Consider the following 20,619-nt stretch of genomic DNA (forward strand, 5'->3'; position numbering starts at 1 on the left):
TGTTTATAAAAAAGGATGGGTTTTATAAATTTTTTCCTTTTTTCTTCTTAGTCGTTTCTCCATCACTAAATCCGAAGAACTATCAATGTTATCCCTAATCTCTATCCTAATCAAATGTCAAACTGGTAACAATTTTTTAGACAACTTTTAATGTCACTCAATTGTTTTGTAACTCTTTTTTGGTATCAAAATCAATAATAAATCAACAACAACCTAAAAGCAAATGGCCCAAAATCACTTTCAAACTATGGTAGTTCCACTGCTAAACTAATGCACAAATATTTTAAAAAATCATATTAATACTTTCTTCTCTATCTTAAAAGAATTTATATCCCCAATAAAGTACTATAAAATAGCTTATTATAGCGATAGATGTATTGTTATAGTTGATTATCAAACAACAAAATATTAGCATGAAAAACTTGACACTTATTCTGTAATATCCCAATTAGAAAACATTACAAGATTGTTGAGTCGGTGGTTAGTCAGGGAGTATTTCCACGTAAGCAATTGTATAGATATGGAGAATCTCATTAGTAACCGCGATTTGCTTTGTATAAATAAGGGAAATTAGAGAAGTGTCAGATAGTTGATTTTTGTTGTAAACAATTCTCATCCTCTCAATAAAATTCTCTCTCTTCTCTCCCAGTTTCTTCTTCTTTCCCTTTTCTCTTTCTTCAACCCTACACCGAGTCATTACAAGGTGGTATCAGAGCTACCTTTGCTCGGCCTGATCTGAGGTAGGTAGTTCCACCATGGCGGAAGGAACAAGATTTAAAGGTCTAGAGGAACAGCTTAAAAGACAGGAAATCAGAACCCAAGGAATAATGGACAACTGGACAGCGACGGAGAAGCAATTGAGGGACGTGATGGCGGCTGATCGGCAACATTTGGAAGAGAAAATCGAATCTTCCAACAATGAATTGAAGAACTTAATTGCAGCTCTATCCAATCAATTCAGAGCTGCGATGAGGACGGTTCATGGTGATAGAGGAATTTTGCAGACACCTACAGGGCATTCGGACAGGCAAAATCACTTGGGGCGTACGGAAGAAAATTTCGGAGGAAATAGGCAGTTTTTGCAATTGGCCATTCCAAGGATGGAATTCCCAGTCTTTGATGGAGGAAACCCGAGGGAATGGATCCGAAAAAGTCAAAAATATTTCCATACATTCCATATTCCTGATTCTCAGAAGATGGATATGGTGGAGATATTCTTGGAAGGAAAGGCAGACATTTGGTATCAGGGGTTCAAAATCAGCAGGGGAGTGACCATTTGGGAAAATTTTACTGTGGAACTCATTAAAAGGTTCGGGAACGTGAAGCAATTGGATCCTGTGGAAGAATTTAGCAAGCTGCAACAAACTTCGACCGTCCAAACATATCAAGAGAAGTTTGAGGAATTGATGGTCGAAGTGGCGATTGTGGTACCATCCCTTCCAGAATCTTTTTACATTTCCTGTTTTCTTAGCGGATTGAACGATGAGATCAGGTCGATGGTAAAGATGCATGACATAGGTTCTTTGAGTGAAGTCTTTAAAAAAGCTAAACTCCAAGAATCTGCAAATGAGGCTTACGCCAATAAGTATAGCCCAGTAGCAAAATTGCTACTTTCCCATCAACGAGCAGTGGGGGAGGGAATTTCAAAGGCGGTGGAGCCTCTACTCTATCGGGTGACCCAAATAGGAAATTGGAACCATTTACTTTTAAGAAAATCACCCCAGTAGAGATTCAACATAGGAGGGGCAAAAGGGTTATGTTTCAGGTATGGCGAGAAGTACACTCCTAATCATAAATGTAGGAATAAAGAGGTGCACATACTGGTGGTGGATGAGGTTGTTGAGGCAGTAGAGGAGGAAATGATTGAGGAAGAGATTGAATACCAAGGAAGGAAAACTGAAAATCATGTTAAACTCACCCTACACTCCATTTCTGGAATTATGGTGTAGAACACCATCAAGGTACGAGGAGACTGGTTGGGCAGTAAGGTTTCAATCCTGGTAGATGGGAGTAGTTCCCATAGTTTTATTAAGGCTTCAGTAGCCTTTCAACATCCTGAGTTGATCAGGAAAATTAAGCCCTTTAGGGTGAAGGTAGCTAATGGAGATAGTTTATTGTGTAATAAACGGATACCACAGTTGCAATGGGAAATGCAGGAACATAAATTCTTACATGATTTCTACATACTAGATATAGAGCCTTATGATATGATCATTGGTGTTGATTGGATGAAAGCATACAGCCCTCTTACTTTTGATTTCAAGAAATTACAATTAGTCTTTGACAAGGAACAGGAGTTGGTTACCCTGCAAGGAGATTCAGAGACTGTTGGTGTGAAATTACATAAGGGGTACAGAGCATCCAGGATCCATAACAGGCATAGGAGGCAACTTTATGATCCACGCATCTTTCTACTGAGTATTGGCAGTGAGGTAGCTAACAATCATCAGGTAATTCCTGAGGCCATTACTACTCTCTTGACTCAATTTGATGATGTGTTTAAAGAACCCCACTCCTTACCTCCCTCCCGAGAATTTGATCATCATATTACACTAATCCCTGATTCTAAACCCTTTAAATTAGCCCCCTATAGATATCCCCACATGCAAAAATCTGAGATAGAAAAACAAACAACCTCCATGATAGAATCTCGGATTATTAGAGCCAGCTACAACCCTTGCGCTTCCCTAGTGCTATTAGTTCGGAAAAAAGATGGCACTTGGAGATTATGCATTGACTATAGACAGCTCAACAACATCACAGTGAAAGACAAGTTTCCTATACCTATTATAGATGACCTCTTGAATTAATTGTTTGGAGCCAATTTTTTTACAAAAATTGATCTTCACGCCGGTTATCACCAAATACAAATGAAACCAAAAGACATTCCTAAAACAGCTTTTCGTACTCACCAAGGGCATTATGAATTCTTGGTAATGCCCTTTGGGCTTACCAATGCTCCAGCCACCTTTCAAGCTCTCATGAACTCCATTTTTGCTCCCTATTCTCAGAAAATTCATATAGTCTTTTTTGAAACCTTGAACACCTCAGACACAGCCTTAGAAATTTAACAACTCACCAACTTTATGCTAAACTCTCCAAAATGCTCATTCGGTTTGTACTCAAGTAGAGTATCTTGCCACATAGTTTTATGTCAGAGAGGAGTCGTAGAAAGGTCATAGGGAGACTGGTAACTGTTGAGCCTAGGGAAGGAGAAAGATACTACTTAAGGCTTTTACTCACACATATTTCGGGACCAACATCGTTCGATGACTTACTGATGGTTAGAGGTCACAAAACAGCCTCTTTTAGAGAAGCCTGTTTGCAGTTAGGATTGCTGGAATCTGATTCGTATATAGAAGAAGCATTACAAGAAGCTACTCATTTCCAGATGCCTTATTTGTTAAGGTCTTTATTCACAATGCTTCTATTTTATTGCTCTCCGAAAAATCACAAACATCTTTGGCAATCATTCGAAGAGCACCTATCTTCTGATTATAAACGAAGTTTCACGCATCGCCACTGCACACCGATAGAGATTAAAAGAAAAGTTCTTCAGGATATTAATGCAACATTGGAGCACATGGGAAAAAACCTTGATGATTATCATTTCCTTGAAGATTCCTTTACATCCTGTTATGGTGAGCGGCTGACCAAAGAAATTCAAAGTGAAACAGCCATACCGAATGATCCAGAAGATCTGCTTCTTCCTCAAAAATTGAATTTTGGCCAGAGGTATGCATTTGATTTAATTCTGGATTCAATATCTAGCTCAAAAGGTCAAGCTTTCTTTATAGATGGTCCAGGTGGAACGGGTAAAACTTTTTTATATCGCGCGCTTCTCGTTTTTCTTCGTTCACAAGGATATGTCGCAATTGCAGTTGCCACATCTGGTGTCGCAGCATCTCTCCTCCCTGGTGATAGAACTGCATACTCATGGTTTAAGATTCCTTTGGATTTTTCAAAACAAAACTTGTCAACTAAGTAAGCAGAGCAGTGTTGCAAGGTTGATTGTTGATGATAAATTAATGTTGTGGGCTGAGGCTTCAATGGCAAAAAGAGAATCAATTGAGGCATTTCATTGTCTTCTTATGGATATAATGGAATCTGATGTACCATTTAGAGGAAAAACTATTGTTTTTTGCGACGATTTTTGCCTAACCCTGCCAGTTATTGAACACCTACCTGCAGTAGATTTGATCGAATCAACTGTTCTATATTCACATTTATGGTCTCATATGCGTAAGCTACAATTAGGAACAAATATGAGAGCTGCCTTAAATCCAGCGTTTTCGGCTTTTCTGTTTAGAGAAGGAGAAGGTGTTGAACCTGTTGATGAACATGGTCAGATATCTCTACTACCTCATATGGTTATTCCTTATCATAACAAAGAAGAATCGCTTGACAGGTTATAACCATATAGTGCACTATTAGTAGTTCATTCTGTCTATGTATTTTGACTGCTTGTCCTAATTACATGTAAAATCTTCCAGATTACTTGGGACCGTATTTCTTGATCTAAATCTGTATTCATGTGATCCTTATAGAATGATAAATAGATGTGTACTTTGTCCAAAAAATAGTTCAATTGCTGAAATTAATGAGATGATGATTGCAAAATTTCCTAGAAATCTTCACAGATATATAAGCTGTGATAAAACTGTTGATAGGAGATACCAGGCAGATTATGAGGACTTTCTAAATTCTTTGAATCCAAAAGGTCTGTCTCCTCATGAACTTTTAATCAAAGAAAACTGTCCTATAATGCTTTTGAGAAATGTGAATCCCACGGATGGTGTTTGCAATAGCACACGGTTAATCTGTAGAAAATTGGCTGAACACACAATTTGTGCCGAAATTATCTCTGGTCCTCCTAAAGGGAAAAAGTTTTTCATTCCAAAAATTCCTTTGCAGACTTCTGATATCGAAAAGAATGGTATTCCATTTATACGGACACAGTTTCCTGTCCATTTATGCTTCGCAATGACAATCAATAAATCTCAGGGTCAAACTCTTGACTATGTTGGAATTTACCTCCGTGAACCTGTCTTTTCTCACGGTCAACTTTATGTTGCTCTCTCTAGAGTTAGAAATTCTTCTACAGTTAAAGTTTTAATTGCTCCGGGTACTTCTGATGACGTCAAAGTTGATTGTAAAACAAGAAATGTTGTCTTTCATGATATCTTTCGATTCACTAACATATGATAAATGAGGTCTGATTACCCAAACCATTGATTACTTATTAGTTTATCATTTAGAGAATCAAATACTGTTGCTGATTTCCAATTGTACTTCTATTTTTTTTAAAAAAAATTGTAGGATGCAAGATGTTATCCCAATCAAAGACGTCCTGCTTGGTCTCAAGGTTGGACCTGCAAAGTCATTGTGCAAGAGAAGCAGCAGATAACTGGATCAGCAATGACGCTAAAAAAAATAAAAGTTTATTTTGCTGGATTCAGAGGTCTTCTCTCTGCTGCTATGATATATACTTCTTCATACTACATGGTTAAATATTTCATTGCTAAAAGAGCACATTAATATGCTCCATATATTTCCGTTGTAATTAAGGGATCTTCTGTTTTTATCAACAGTTCAATGCATGCATAACTGCTTACTTCGTGAATATTTTCTATGTGCATAGAGATCGCAGGTAGAGGGGATTATGTTCAATAATGACATTCCAAAGATCAGCTCTCATCTTCAGATTTATAAAAAGTATCTGATTTCAAATGCCATAGTAAGGCTAATTCCAGAAAAATAACAAACTTCTGAACTGTAGATCCAGTGGGTTATCACCAGCGGAACAGTCATCGAACTAGTCAATGATGACGACGATATTCTGCCTGTGAAGTTTGACTGTACAGAATTCAGTGATCTTGTGAACTTCATGGATGACAAAGAAAAATCAGTTGGTGAGCTTCAGCATTGTAATTTTTTCATTTACTCACCAGTTATGTTCATTTTTGCTGATTGATATTGTATTATTCTGCACCAGATGTTCTTGCTATAGTTGTTAAAGCACTGGATGTTAAACATATCAACAGAAATGAAAAAAATTCAGTTGTTTAGAAATTCGTCATTGTTAACAAAGAGTAGGTTTTTCCTTACAGATTTCATGTTTATTAAATCATAACTTTTATTTTTCTACTTTTTTCAAAATTGATCTTTTCCCTGTATTAGTGCGCAGACTATTTGTCTTGTCATTGTGGGATGATTTTGTAACTAACGAAGGTCAGCAAATGACACGTAACATCCAGAATCAACCCGTTGTTGTTTGTCGCAGGTTAAAAGTTAGCTTTTACACTGGTATGCAGTTTAACATTTGTATAATATGTCTCTTACATTTAAACGCTCAGTGTTCATCTTTTTCCTTTGATCTCCATATATCTTCTTCTTTGCAATCTTTCCCTGACAACTGACCATCTTTTCCCCCAGGAGTCGCGCTGTCTACCTGGTTTGACTCTGCAATTCTTATAGATCCTCCTATAGAAGAAACTAGAAACCTAAAGAAATGGTTACTAATTACTCCTTTTACTTTGTCCCTGTCTTAAACATGCTCGTCGTATGCACTTGTAATTATTAATAAATTTCTGTCCTTTTACACATGGTTAGGAAAAATGCTCAGCTCCTTAATGACCTTGTTACTGATGGAGCTTACATGAAATACAATCCTGATATGCCTCTTAAACCAGATCAGAAGATAACTAAAATTATGCTTTTAAAATCTACACAAAAGGTCGGACTTTTCTGCATTATGCGATTTACTACCATTTTCACATACATTTACCAAAGCTGCCTCTTTTTTCTCTTCCATTGTTATTTTTATACCAGAGCTCCTGGGTCAAAGTATCTTTCTCGTTTGAGCACATCTTCCAAAAATTCTGGTATATGGGATGCAAAAAATGCTTCCGCTCTACAGCAGCTCCACATGAAGTGGTTTTTACATGCAATTCCTGCAAAGAAAGGCATCTAGCTTAACCAAGGTCTTTGGTTATACACTCCATCAGTTTTTTTTTCCTTTTTTTTTATCTCCCTCCCTTTTCATACTAAGATTTCTTCTTACTCGTTCTTCGTCTTGTTCCTATATTTCTTCTACTTAGCTTTTGTTAATATATACAGATGTCGATTCAACATTGATTTGACTGATACAACAGGCACAGTCACTGCTTCCATTTTTGGTGAATTAGCTAAAAATTTGCTTACTTTCACCGGATTGGAAGCAATGGAGCACTTCACTCTGGTTAACATCTGTATATATTATAGTGTGTATATCTTTACATATTTTCCCTTCACGTACTATTCTATACTTATAATTCTGATACTGTATTTCTTCTGTGTTTTAACTACCAGAATATTGAACTTCCCTTAGAAAAGATTCATGTTGAACTAAAACAGAAGATTTTTCTGGCTCATATTAGACCGGTTCAGTCTCAGCTGGCTGATGCAAAGTAACATTATACAGTTATATATTATTGTGAAAGTACTGACCAACTAGAAGCTCAATTGCTAGATATCCAAGAAAGTCCTGATCATGTGTTAACCTATAACGAAGTTGCAAACAGTGATTCAATAGCTTCAGGTCCTATTACTAAATTTGTGCATTCCACCTTTCACATTACATATCACAGTTCATTATAATCTAAATAATCCGTGTTACCCTTTTTTTATATAGCAGTAAACAATATTTGGTTCTTCTTCAAGAGTTAAATCATGCCTTGCTAAAAGATTTGAAGAGTCAGAAGGTGACTATTCATTTGCATCGCCGCTTGAAGATGCCAATTCACCTAACAGAGCCAAATTATCTTAGACCTGCACGGCCACTGCCCCCTTAATCCCGTTGGCCTGTTATTTTGTTCACCGTTCCAGATGAACGATGCTGCTTGTTTTGTGTTACCCTCGAGATAACTCGTTCCATGTTAAACTTGTCTTGGCACTCTACTTTTATTACAGCTGTATTTAACTGCCTCTGATTACATGTTATCTCATTTCAGATGAATGATCCTGCTTCTTTTGTCTTAGACTGCACATAACCCATTGCATGTTGAACCTCTCTTCGCACTCTGCTTTTGTTACAACTGTTTTTTACTACCTCTGATTAAATGTTATCTTCTTATATTTTAAGCATTGATACTTAGCTAATACTTTCATGCCGCTTCTATGCATTATCATGCCTTTTGCTATGCCCCGTATATTGCTTTCAAATAACATCTTATACTTCTTGTCTCCCAGACAGGATTAATTTCCACGTTCAATAGTTACTGTGATTTCACTTACCTTGGAATATATCATCTTCATTTAATTAAATACTCATGTATATAAATCAAACATCACGTTAAATGTGACAAGGCATTCTTTATTTAATCTACAGTATACATTAAATAAAAAATCAAAATTTTCTCCCTATTTAACTTTAACATACACGCTTTTTTTTAGCCTTCGCCCTCAAACAAATTTTATCTTCCCCAGTAGCATAGTCCGACTACAAAAATCCAATTGTCTCTTTCCCTAGGCCTTTATCCACGACAAATTGATTATAAGGAGCTTTGACTGTTTCTTTTCTCTCTTTTTGTCATTTTGCTTATGAAAACTCATAGATAATTCATTGTGACAAGTTATTAGTGTCAGTCTGGACAGACTTCAATTCAGTTGTCTTTCACAAATAAGTCAGTACACCTACTATTACTGTCAGTCTGCACAAACTTCAATTCTATTGTCTTTCAAGAAACGTGTGTTCCACACATTATTCTATGTTTCTCTTTCATAACTTTCCTGCACTGCATGTTGACAACATCTATTTCTTAATATATATCACTACCAAGTTCGTTCACTTTCAAGCACATTCGAATGAACACACCTCATATAAGTGATAAGTTTCCTCTTTGATATGTTCATTGACTCATAAAACCATCTTAACTGGTTCTTCCTTTTTTCTACATTCTGTCAACTAAACTCTTTGCTATTTATAACACCAATCCTGCAATATTTTTCTTTAGACTGGATCAAAATCGATGGCAATAAACATTCACAGCGGGAATTCCTCCAACCAGTCACCTAATATTTGCAATGTTACTGAAGGTTGTTTTTTGTTCAAATGCAACCAGCATAGAAAGGTAAAATTTTTTTCCCATATGTAAATGTATGAACCAGCAAATAAACTTCTATTCCTTAACTTCATTGTTTACACTTTCAACTTGCAGATTCTGGCCTCCAACTTTCACTATATGCTGAAACTGCATAACAAAAGTAGCACAACTATCATTTAAGGAAATGAGAGTTGGACTGTTCAAGTTACAGGCCAAAAATTTGGAGTTAGATGGACAAAATTCCAAAAAAATAATTTACTTAACAGAGAGAGCTATATACTATTGCGTCACATCGAAAACTTAAAATTTGATGTTATTCAATTCACTGAACTTAAAATGCACACTTATCTTAGTTGGACAATTCCTCTTGCTAATATTCTCTAATTGCAGTATTCTGTAAATATTCATGGTCAGTAGAAACAATATGCTTTTTCCTACCCAAGCTACCTAAAAATTTATTCTGGCTTTTTTACTCGCCGGTTCTCATCTCAGGTGATATCAAGCCTACATATATTCCATATCAACATATATGCTCTTCCATCAAACCAGATATAACTCATGATATTATGAATTCCATATCTTTTTACCAAGTTTATAATGAAAAGAACAGAGACAAATTTGTGAGTATCATTCTTCTCTATTTTTTGTTTGTATATTTTTATTACGTATTTTTACTATTGTCGTTTTCCTTCCATATTAGAAAATACCAAAGTTCGTTAGCATTTTCCTAAATAAAACAACAACGCCGGTAATTACTCTCAGAGCTGGATATAGACTTTTTCAAGTAAAGATAAACGGTCGGGCGTTCACCGACAACTGGCCTTCATTTGTTCTGCAACATGATTTGCAGTTCAACGAAAAGTTCATACCAGAGACTGTTAATTCATTTACCGTGCAGATTTACAGGATAGACGGAGCCGAAAAAATTTTCCCCTGGTATCATAACTACTATGTACATTCTTATCTTTGATGTGTAGTTTGTAAAATATATTCAACTAAAAGTCCAAATGTTATTTATAATCTCTTCTTGCAGTTTGATCTTCAACCTTATTTTGATTGATAATGTCAGTGCCATCTTCTCTCACTTTTTGGCAGTTCATTAATTCAATATTCACTCCCCATAAAATTCTCGCCTGATCCCCGCTAAATAATTACAAATCTTGACTGCTTCCCAACTGCTGTACTTTATGGCTTACATAATTAAGTAAGTGAATTTCAATTAGCACTGAAAACACGAACTGTGCTGTCAACTTCAATTCCGCTTGGGAATGAAAAAAGGTAAGCTAGAAATGCAATTTAGGCTCATTTTCCAAACTAAACTTGAGCATATCTATCTCGGTTGAGCTCAATAACACTCTAAATTTAAAATGTGTTTTACCTTTAATTTTAGTTTTCTAAATAATGTATGTAAAATGAAGTGCATTGTGCAGAATGTTGCTTTTAGCCTAATCAATTGGACTATGCATAATTTTCAATTTCCTGAATTACATCTCAACTTTTCTTTGCGATTAGCCGGTGTGATTTCACCGTTGCGTTCTTTAAGGGTGTATACCAATAATGTTGCCATAGAGACAATACTTACTAAGAAATATAAAACACTGTCCACAGCTGCATTGAAAGAAAACAAGGAATTGAGAGAGGATCTCATGGAAAGAGATATAAACAAGACTATTACACTCCAAATAGTCTATCGAAAATTAAACATCCAGTCTATACGTGCTGCTTTCCAAGAATCTGTTGGGAACAGATTAAAAAAATTTGGACGGCCCAATAATAAAAAAACTTCTTCGGTAGCTTCCAAAATAAATTGTAAGACTTTAGACAGTCCACTTTGTCTTGTTCGCACCACAAAATAAATACTCATTAAAGGCCTCCATCAACCCCTACTTACTGGAACATATATTGCCTTCCCCTCGCTTGACCATTTGCTGTCACTATCCTCTCCAATCCTTCACCAGTCAAAAGCTTCCCAAGGGTGAAAACACAACAAATTTCCTCTTTCTGACGAACAACAGGTAACTTTCCATGAATCTTTAATATATTTTTCACTAATAGATGAATCCTCTACTTGCAAACTATCCAATCCTTTGATTGTTTCCACACTGCTTCTCCATATTGTGCACAGCTTTTTGCTTCTTCAACATTTTGAATGTTCAGATTTAACCCTTCCAGAAAATTCACATTGTTACTTTCTACAACCATATATGAAGCCCAGCTTATATCCTTTAATAGATCGTCCTTGTAAATATATAGCATGTGTACTCAAATATAACATATATCATTGCATGATCAGTTATACTTAAACCAATATTATGCTTACTTACAGACCACCACTTTACCGCTTTTATCACTTTGTGCTAACACCTTAAATTCTTTTCAGTTACATGGACAATGATGTGTTTCTTTCATGGACACTGACGGTCCATATTCACCACAAAGACAAAGATTGTACAAATACGACTTACTTACTCCTACTGACCATAAAATGCTCGCCGCTACAGCTTTACAGCGAGATCCCAAATACTATACCTATAAATATGATGATGCATTCATCGAACAACATTCGACCTTGATTGAAGATGTTGGACTTCTTGATGTTAAGAATACTATTTCCATTCCTAAGTGGTTAGAACATGTCCTGATATTTGTTTTCCCATATCCACCAGGTAATTATAAATTCAAGCCATTTAATACTTGTTTTACAAAAATGCTATTTTCTGACAAACTGCTATTTCGATGACTGTTATTTCAGATGCTGCTCTTCCTGAGTTTATACCTGATATCTATGGTCCACAACCATGCTGTTTTACAATTTATTTTACAAAAAATAAGCGACTGGTACTTCTCTGATGCATACTAATCACTTTTTTCCTTTCACAATATTCTAACAACTATAGCTAGCGATATTGTTAATTGCACAGCATGTTCCGCATGACCGTATTCCAGTGATACAGCAGTGCAGACAACCATTCCTAACCGTCAAAGCAAGAGATGCACATTGGATTATCTCCTTGACAAATTTTCAATTTGGTGAAGGCTGGAACGACTTTGCAGCAGACCATGAACTTAACATAGGTGACATCGTTCTGTTTAAGCATTTAGGAAACATGAAGTTCAACGTAGCCATCTTTACCAAAAATTGTCAACAACAAACGTTTCCCTGGACTACACAACTAACAAAAAAAAAACAGTCAGATCCCTTCTTAGGGATGCACTTTGATAAGGCTAACTGCGTTTATCAACAAGTTATCACCGGCTTATCAGATGACTTCACACAAGATTTAACTTTTTCGGCATTTTACCACCGTCTGGCTCTTACAGATGTTCTTCATCCGGTGTATTTTGTCTTTATATTATTGCTATCATAAATTATTATCCAACGAGTCTAACCTATAGTATATTTTCGCAGAAATTGCCCTTTAAAATCAGCAAGCCGGATCGGCACAAGAGCTCCACTTTAGTCATTCATCTACATCGACAAAAAATCCATGCTCACCTACAATGCAATAGCAACTGTGTTATGGAAGCCTGGATGGAATTTCTGCAACAAATTCATGCAAGACTAAATGAACTCTTATTCTCCTCCCAACAGGAATGCTCATTCTTCCTCCTAGCGGTGCAATTGATAAGACCTCATCTCTCTAAAGTGAGAGCATCTCTCTCTAAAAATGAGAGTTCCCCTCCTCGGTGTAGGAGCAAACATTTTTCTTTTTAACTTTTCGCACCACTTTCCACCATCCGTACCAAAGCCCGCCTAGTTTTTGAAACTTTTCGAAATTCAAGAACGCAATTTGTAAAAAGCATCCGAGCCAAATTAGGGGAAATCCTGGAAAGAGTTAGGCTGGGATCACCAAGGAAGATAGAAAGCATCGGGGAAGCTTCAGTCTAATAGTTGCGTAGTTGCTCCTTCCTGTTCTTTTGTTTCTTTTTTTTTCCACGACCTTCGATTTCCTTTTGGCTATTTCTGTTGGTTTCCACCTGATACAAAGGAGTAGGAAGCTCATATGGTCAGCATCTAACCCATAGAAGTCCAAAACTCTAATTAAGGGAAGTGGACGACTTTCTCTATTTTTTTTGCTTCTCAGTCCGGCAAATTTTGCTCTGTTTTTTCAGCTTTGTCTGTTTTACTTGCTTTAGTCTAACGTCTTTTTTAGTTTTTGTGCTCCTGTATATCATCTTGTAAACTCAGGTGAAAGGGTCGTTTGTTCATACGGATATAGTACTGGGAACTCAGTGTGGTTTTGGGAAGATGGAGGAAGCATTAGCAAAGGCCCTACAAAGATTTGAGCTATCGGAAAAGGAAGTGGGGGGAATAGACTTGAGCAATGATGATGTATAACAGAGTGTGTAGGATTGTAGAGGAAGCTTGGTAGGAAGACTTATGGGAGACAAGATAGCAAACTTTACTGGGGTGAAAAATTTCACTAACCACGTTTGGGGTTATCCCAAAAACTTACGAGTTACTGAGATAGGCCCAAACGTGTTCCAGTTTCAGTTTGAAAGGGAGGAGGATAGGGAAAAAGTGTTGGCAGGAGATCCTTGGATTTTGGACAACCAGGTTCTAGTGGTACGAGAGTGGTGTGCAAGCTTTGAAAAAAAAGTTGAGAGCTTTAGATACACCAATTTTTGGGTTCAAATATGGAACTTACCGGTACATTGGATGAGTAATGCAGCAGGAAAGAAAATAGGGGGAGTGTTTAGGAAGGTGAAGGAGATTATGCTACCACCAGGGGGTGGAAAGGAAGGGAGACACATGAAGATATTTGCAGAGATAGATTTACTACAGCCACTGGTTAGAGGGACAGCAGTGAAGCTCAATGGAGAGATGGTTTGGATAGAATTTAAGTACGAAAGATGCCCTGACTTCTGTTACAAGTGTGGTATTATAGGTCATGGAGATAAGAATTGCAGAATGGAAATGAGGTCTATTTCATCTCACAAGGAGGCACAATTTGGACCATGGATAAGAGCAGGAAACATAATGGTGTCTCCTCTCAGGGGTGAGTATGGAAGGGAACTAAATCTTAAGGGGCAAGCTAATATACAAGAAGGGGTAGGCGTAGGAGGAAAAAAGGGGAATGGGTTAAGGGAGAGAATGTTACAGAAAGAGACAATGGGACCAAGAGAAGAGGGTGGAGGAAAGGAAGGGAAGTAAAAAGAGGAAACAAGTAGACAAGAGGGAGTGGGGGGAAAGGCACTAGTTATAAGTGACTTGGTAAGGAAAGAGAGGGAGGCAAGCAGAACTGAGGAGAGGAAGGGCATTCAGGTTAAGGGAAAGGGAAGACAGGTTCAGGAGACGGAGGATAAGATAGGGGAGATGAACGGTTACATGGATACTAAAATGCAGGTAGGCGAGATTGAACATGCAATGCTGGAAAGGCCAGAAAATAGAGCGACTTTACAACAGGCAAGCATAAAGGAATGCCAGGAAAACAAGAGTCAGCAAATTTCTGTGAAGGTGGAAGACAAAAGGCAACAACAAAGAGGCTTCCACAAGATCAAAAGAATCCCATTGGGATAGATAAAAGATAACACTCAGGTGGGGGAACAAGGAAGTAAAAGGAAGAAGTCTATAGTAAATGAGAAGAGCGAGCCAATGGAAGAGGATGAAGAGAATGAACACTACAGAAACAAGGGAAAAGGAAAACCCAGAAAGTGACTAAAATAAGGGAACTGGAGGCAATCCCGTCAAAGCCTCCACAGTGCAAATGAAGGTTTTGGTGTGGAATTGTCGAGGTGTGGGAGGACCCTTGACAATTCCCTAACTAAAGGAGGTGATAAATCTCCACTTTCTAAGTGTTATCTTTCTGGCTGAGACAAAAAACCCGAAGAAAATTATAGAAAGGGTACAAAAACGGCTAAAGTTCGACCACTGCTGTGTGGTAGACTCAAATGGAAGGGCAGGACGGTTGGCAATGCTATGGAAGGAAGAAGTAGAAGTGGTGAGCATTAAACAGGAGAGTTTCCTCATAGAGATGAAACTAAATGATAAGGAGTCAGGTAGCGAATGGTGGCTGGTGGGAATCTATGCTAGCACAGACGAGAAAACAAGAAAAGAACAGTGGAAAAAGATAGAGGAAAAAAAGAGGGAGTAGGGGGAATATTGGGTACTGGTAGGGGACTTTAACGATATAAGAGGTGGAGAAGAAAAATGGGGAGGGAGAGGGAGACAAGAAAGTAGTTTTAAGGAGTTTAACAGATTCATTAAGGAAAATGAGTTGTTAGATATAGGCTTTGAAAGGAAACCATGGACATGGTGTAATCAATGGGAAGGAGAGGGGGAAGTAAAAGAGAGATTGGATAGATGCCTTGCAAGTGTTAACTGGTACCAAATGTTTATAAGAGCTGTGTGTAACCACATAGAAAATGAAGCATCAGATCATAGCATGCTTCTAATGGATACCAATACCAATCAGAGAAAAGTGAAAAAAAAGTTCTACTTCGACCAGCGGTGGGTCAGGAATGGGGAAATCAGAGGGGTGATAGAAAGAGCTTGGGGTTCGGAGCATCAACGTTCGAGAATGTTTAAGGTGACAAGAAAGATAAGAGAGTGCAGAATGGCTTTGTTAACATGGAAGAGGAATAACAGCTTGAACTCAGGAAGGCAGATTACGGGGATAAAAGAGAAAATTCAGGAGTTAAAGGTTAGCAACAATTTAGGAAAGAGGGGTCAAATAGCAGAATTGAAGTTGCAACTTAGTAAAGCATACCGAGAGGAGGAACTATATTGGAGTCAAAAGGCTAGGACACGGTGGCTACAGGAAGGAGACAAAAACACTGCTTTCTTCCATGCTAGTGTCATGACGGTGAGAAAACATAGGAAAATCACATGCTTGCAGAAGGATAATGGAGAATGGTGTAAGACGGAACAGGAGCTGAGGGAGGAGATGTGTGGATATTACAAACAGCTGCTTACTATTGGGAATGCAGATCAAATAGAGGAAACACTGCATGGGGTTCCCACTACTATATTAAGACAGATGAATGAACACCTGATCCGACCTGTGGGGGAACAAGAGATACACAAAGCACTCTTCTCTATGCATCCAAATAAATCACCTGGGACAGATGGTATGTCTCCTCTTTTTTTCCAAAAATACTGGCACATTGTTAGGATAGATGTGGTGAATGCAGTGGCGAGTTTTTTTTCATACGGGAAACATGCTGAAGGTTGTGAATGAAACTTTGATAACTTTGATTCCTAAGGTAGAAAATCCCATCAATTTGACCCAATACAGACCTATTAGCTTGTGCAATACTCTTTATAAAATCATTTCAAAAGTGCTAGCTAATAGACTTAAAGTTGTGTTGAACAAATGCATTAGTGAGACCCAGTCTAGCTGAGTAGTGAGACCCTCAAAATGCTCTTGGATTTGGCAAAGCCTAGCTGAGGTGCGAAAAGAAGTACAGAATGGTATCAAAAGAAAGATAGGAAATGGCAAGGCTACGAGTATCTGGGAAGACTGTTGGATTCCAGACAGCAAAAGTGGGAAACCAACAACACCAAGACCACCAGGTTGTCATTTAAAGCATGTGTCAGATCTTATCATCAACAACAGATGGAATGCTGTCTTGATATTCAGAATATTCAGCCAACAAGATGCTGAAAGGATACTGAGGATACCCATAAGCTTTACAGGGAAAGAAGATGGGCATTACTGGATACACTCTCAAACTGGTCAATATACTACTCAATCTGGATATAAGAATTGGATGAAGGAAAAGGAGCTGGAGAGTATAGGAAGGAGGGATGAAGCTGGGACAAGCTATGAAGGAGCTATAAAGAGAGCTTGGAAATCACTTTGGAAGCAGAAAGTGTGCCAAAAAATGAAAGTATTTATATGGAAATGTCTGCATGGAGGTCTCCCAGTGAGAGGTGAAATTTACAGACGAACGAAGCAAGGAGATCCTAAATGTGCAGCGTGTGGTGAAGAGGATGAAACAGTAGAACACCTGTTGCTACAATGCAACAAAGTAAAGGAAGTTTGGAAGCTAGCGCCTGTACAATGGGATGGAATACAGCATGTATCAAACTGCTTCATCAAATGGTGGACTGCAATCATGGAAGCTCAAGAAGAGAGAGGAGGAGAGGACCATGCGAACCTCACCATAAATATTCTCTGGCAGATTTGGAAGGCCAGAAACGAGAGGGAGTTTGAATGCAAGGAAAAGGAACCTCATAAAGTAATACAAAAAGCTGTGAAGGGTTGGATGGAATTTGATGAGGCCAACATAGGGAAGGAGACAAGGAAGAACACTCAGGGAACAGAAATTCTGGAATGTGCTGAGCAAGATCAAAGGTAGAGTGAGAACCAAGCCAGGCTGATAATCAAGGTCCACACTCACCAAGACAGAAGGCAACAAATGGTGGGAATTGGAGTCACTGCTACTGACTTGGCAGGTTGTCTACAAGCGAGCTGGGCATTAAGGGAAAGAATGTCAGGAGACACAAAGCAGGACCTAGCTGGTGCGGTGAGACTTGCACTATTGAACGCAATCAATCAAGGCTGGATATGTATTAAAGTGGAGCTGGAGGATAGTGAGCTGGTAGAGTGCATAAAACAAACAAGGACAAGTAATCAACAGATGGCTACTCTGCTGGAGGATATACAATCCATAAGTAATCTGTTCCAAAAGTGTACTTTCTCTTTTGTTGAATCAGGATTCGTAGGAAGTATCAAGTTGAGCATGTATGCTCTAAACATCTTTGTTGATGAGGAATGGGTGAATCCCAATTTGAAGTGCTAGGCACTAATGTTTTGGTAGGACTTTTGTCCTGGTGAATGGACCTTTGTCCAAATATGTACATGTTTGAGTAATTTATAAAGCTATCGTTTCGACAAAAAAAAAAGAGACCCAGTCTGCCTTTGTTCCGGGTAGACAAATTGTTGATAACGTTCTCATTGCACATGAAATGATGCATTTTTTGAAAAATAAACGAAAAGCAAAGGTTGGATTCATGGCTATTAAGTTTGATATGTCTAAAGCCTATGACAGGGTTGAATGGAAATTCATAGGAAGAATAATGATGCATATGGGCTTCTGTCCTATTTTTGTTAGGTGGATCATATCTTGCATATCCTCAGTTTCTTATTCTTTCAATCTTAATGGAGCTAAGGTGGGTTACATAAAATCTAGTAGAGGATTAAGACAAGGGTATCCCCTTTCCTCTTACCTTTTCCTTATTTGTGCGGAAGGTTTGTCCCATTTGATAAACACAAAGATTGACAAAAAAACAATGACAGGAATCAAGGTGAGCACGAATAGTCCACAAATATCACATTTGTTTTTTGCAGACGATTCTCTGATTTGCAGCAAAGCTACGGTCCAAAAGGCTAAACAGGTACAAGAGGTGCTAAAGAGCTATTCAGTGGCTTCTGGACAGTTAGTGAACTTTGAGAAATCAGCCGTGTACTACAGTAGGAACACCCCAAGGACTAGGAGAGCAGCAATCTGTGAAGTAATGGGGAACTTAAAAGAGGCAACTAATGGCAGATATCTGGGACTACCAATAGCGATAGGAAGGACAAAGAACCAAGTGTTTGGCTATATCAAAAGTGCAGTCACCAAAAAGCTGAAAGTTAGGCAAACAAAATGTTGAGCATGGCTGGGAAAGAGGTACTTATAAAGTCAGTCATATTAGTGATGCCAAACTATGCCAGTGTGCCAAAAGGACTGTATTTGCAAGAGTATAGCAGTAATGAGCAGGAAAAGAAACTTCACTGGATCAGTTGGAAGAAACTAGCCAATGTCAAAGGAAAGGGGGGCTGGGATTCAGGGATTTAGAAGCTTTTAATAAAGCTTTACTTGCTAAGAAACTTTGGAGAATCATTTGCTCTCCAAATTTGCTTATGAGTAAAGTAATAAGAGGCAAATACTTAAAGGATAAATCCCTGGACAACCACCCTCCCAACTCAGCGTCCTGGGCTTGGAAAAGTATACACAGTGCATGGAAATTATTGGAAGGAGGACTATGGAAGAGAGTGGGAGAGGGAACACAGGTCAATATATGGGAGGATAGATGGGTGATAGGGTCAGAGACAGGACGAACTTCAACAACTTGTCCTCCAAATTGCCACTTACAAATAGTCAGCCAGCTCATAAGTGAAGGAAGTTGGAATGAGGAGATTTTATAGCAAGTTTTCAACCGAGAAGAGAGGGAACACATAGCTAGTATACCTCTTAGTATGTTTAAAAGACAACATGGATATTTCTGGAATTTTGCGAAATCTGGAATCTATACAGTCAAGACAGGTTATGCGAGAGTTATGCAGGCTAGCAGTACAGTAAAGAGTAGACAAAAACTGGAGGGGGAAACAAGCTGGGAGATAAGGAAGCATAGTGTTTGGAAACAACTTTGGAACCTGAACCTAAAGCACAAAATCAAACACTCCATCTGGAAGTGTTTGCAGAATGGTATAGCTGTGAATGATGCTATCTACAAAAGAACTGGAAAAGGGGATAAGGTCTGTACAGTTTGTGGGGAAGGTGAAGAAACAGCTGAACACATGTTTTTCAACTGCCCAAAAGCACAACTTGTGTGGAAGATAGCACCGGTCAGATGGGAGGATCTGAGAGACTTACAGAGCAACTTGTGGAGATGGTGGGAGGCTGTTGCTCAGACAGGTTCAAAGGAGCTAGGGATGGAACATATAGTTTTGATAGTGAATATTCTATGGCAGATCCGGAAAGCACGGAACAAGGTGGTTTTTGAACAGCAAAGGAGTGGAGCAAATGATATAGTCCAGAGAGCACAACAAGAATGGCTCGAGTACGAGGACGTGCTGCAGCAAGAAGGGGCGATCAAAAAGAATGAACGGGTTGGGAGTCAGATGGAACAGGTGATGGTACCACGAGTTGAAGGAGTCATCCGAATCAGTACAGATGCAGCACTCAACGCAAGGATGATTAGAACAGGAAAAGGAATCGTGGCACGGCATTGGACAGGAAAGATAATAAGAGCTAAAGGAGTAGTAGAATGGAAGAAAGGTGAAGCTCTAGTAGAAGAAACATTAACCTTTAGATTAGCTCTCCAAATGGCACGTGAAGCAGGCTGGAGGAAGATAGCTATCCTATCAGATTGCAAGACGGCCACAGATCACATTAGATGCAACAATGTATAAGATGGGACTCTGGCAAACATCTTGGAAGACATTGCGGATCTAATATAGGTTTTTGACTATTGCACAATATCTTGGGTGCCTAGAACATTGAATATAGCAAGTCATAGGCAAGCACTTTTTGCATCAAAACTAGTTAATGACATAAATTGGGAAGGTGACTTTCCATGTTGGCTGATAGAAGCCAATAGATTAGATGAAAGGGTTGTTGCCCCTTTTGTAAGTAATCCTTGTAGTATCGAGTGTTAATAGCTATAAAAGCTAATATCGTTTGTAGAAAAACAGGAATGCTCAGCTATCAAGTCATCATCTGTGCTCAAAACGGAAGCGAAAAATACGCTGCCAAAAGCACAAGGACGGTGCTTCAATCATATGAATTTGAGACAACACTCCTACTTTAATCCATCCCCTTGCAG

General features: G+C 38.3%; 2 protein-coding genes across 2 annotated transcripts; both read left to right on the plus strand.

Annotated features, from left to right (window-relative positions):
- The first annotated feature begins 755 nt into the window (after positions 1 to 755).
- LOC113769356 lies at positions 756 to 2,810 on the plus strand. Its single transcript, XM_027313812.1, has 2 exons — positions 756 to 1,673; positions 1,950 to 2,810. Exons 1-2 carry the CDS (start codon positions 756 to 758, stop codon positions 2,808 to 2,810), a joined length of 1,779 nt encoding a protein of 592 aa, XP_027169613.1.
- A 10,654-nt stretch (positions 2,811 to 13,464) lies between these two features.
- Positions 13,465 to 14,238, plus strand: LOC113769357. The gene has a single exon (XM_027313813.1). The coding sequence runs from the start codon at positions 13,465 to 13,467 to the stop codon at positions 14,236 to 14,238; it is 774 nt and encodes a 257-aa protein (XP_027169614.1).
- Positions 14,239 to 20,619: the final 6,381 nt, after the last annotated feature.

This window comes from Coffea eugenioides, chromosome 4, assembly GCF_003713205.1.
Source record: "Coffea eugenioides isolate CCC68of chromosome 4, Ceug_1.0, whole genome shotgun sequence".
In the NCBI taxonomy this organism is placed as follows: domain Eukaryota; kingdom Viridiplantae; phylum Streptophyta; class Magnoliopsida; order Gentianales; family Rubiaceae; genus Coffea; species Coffea eugenioides.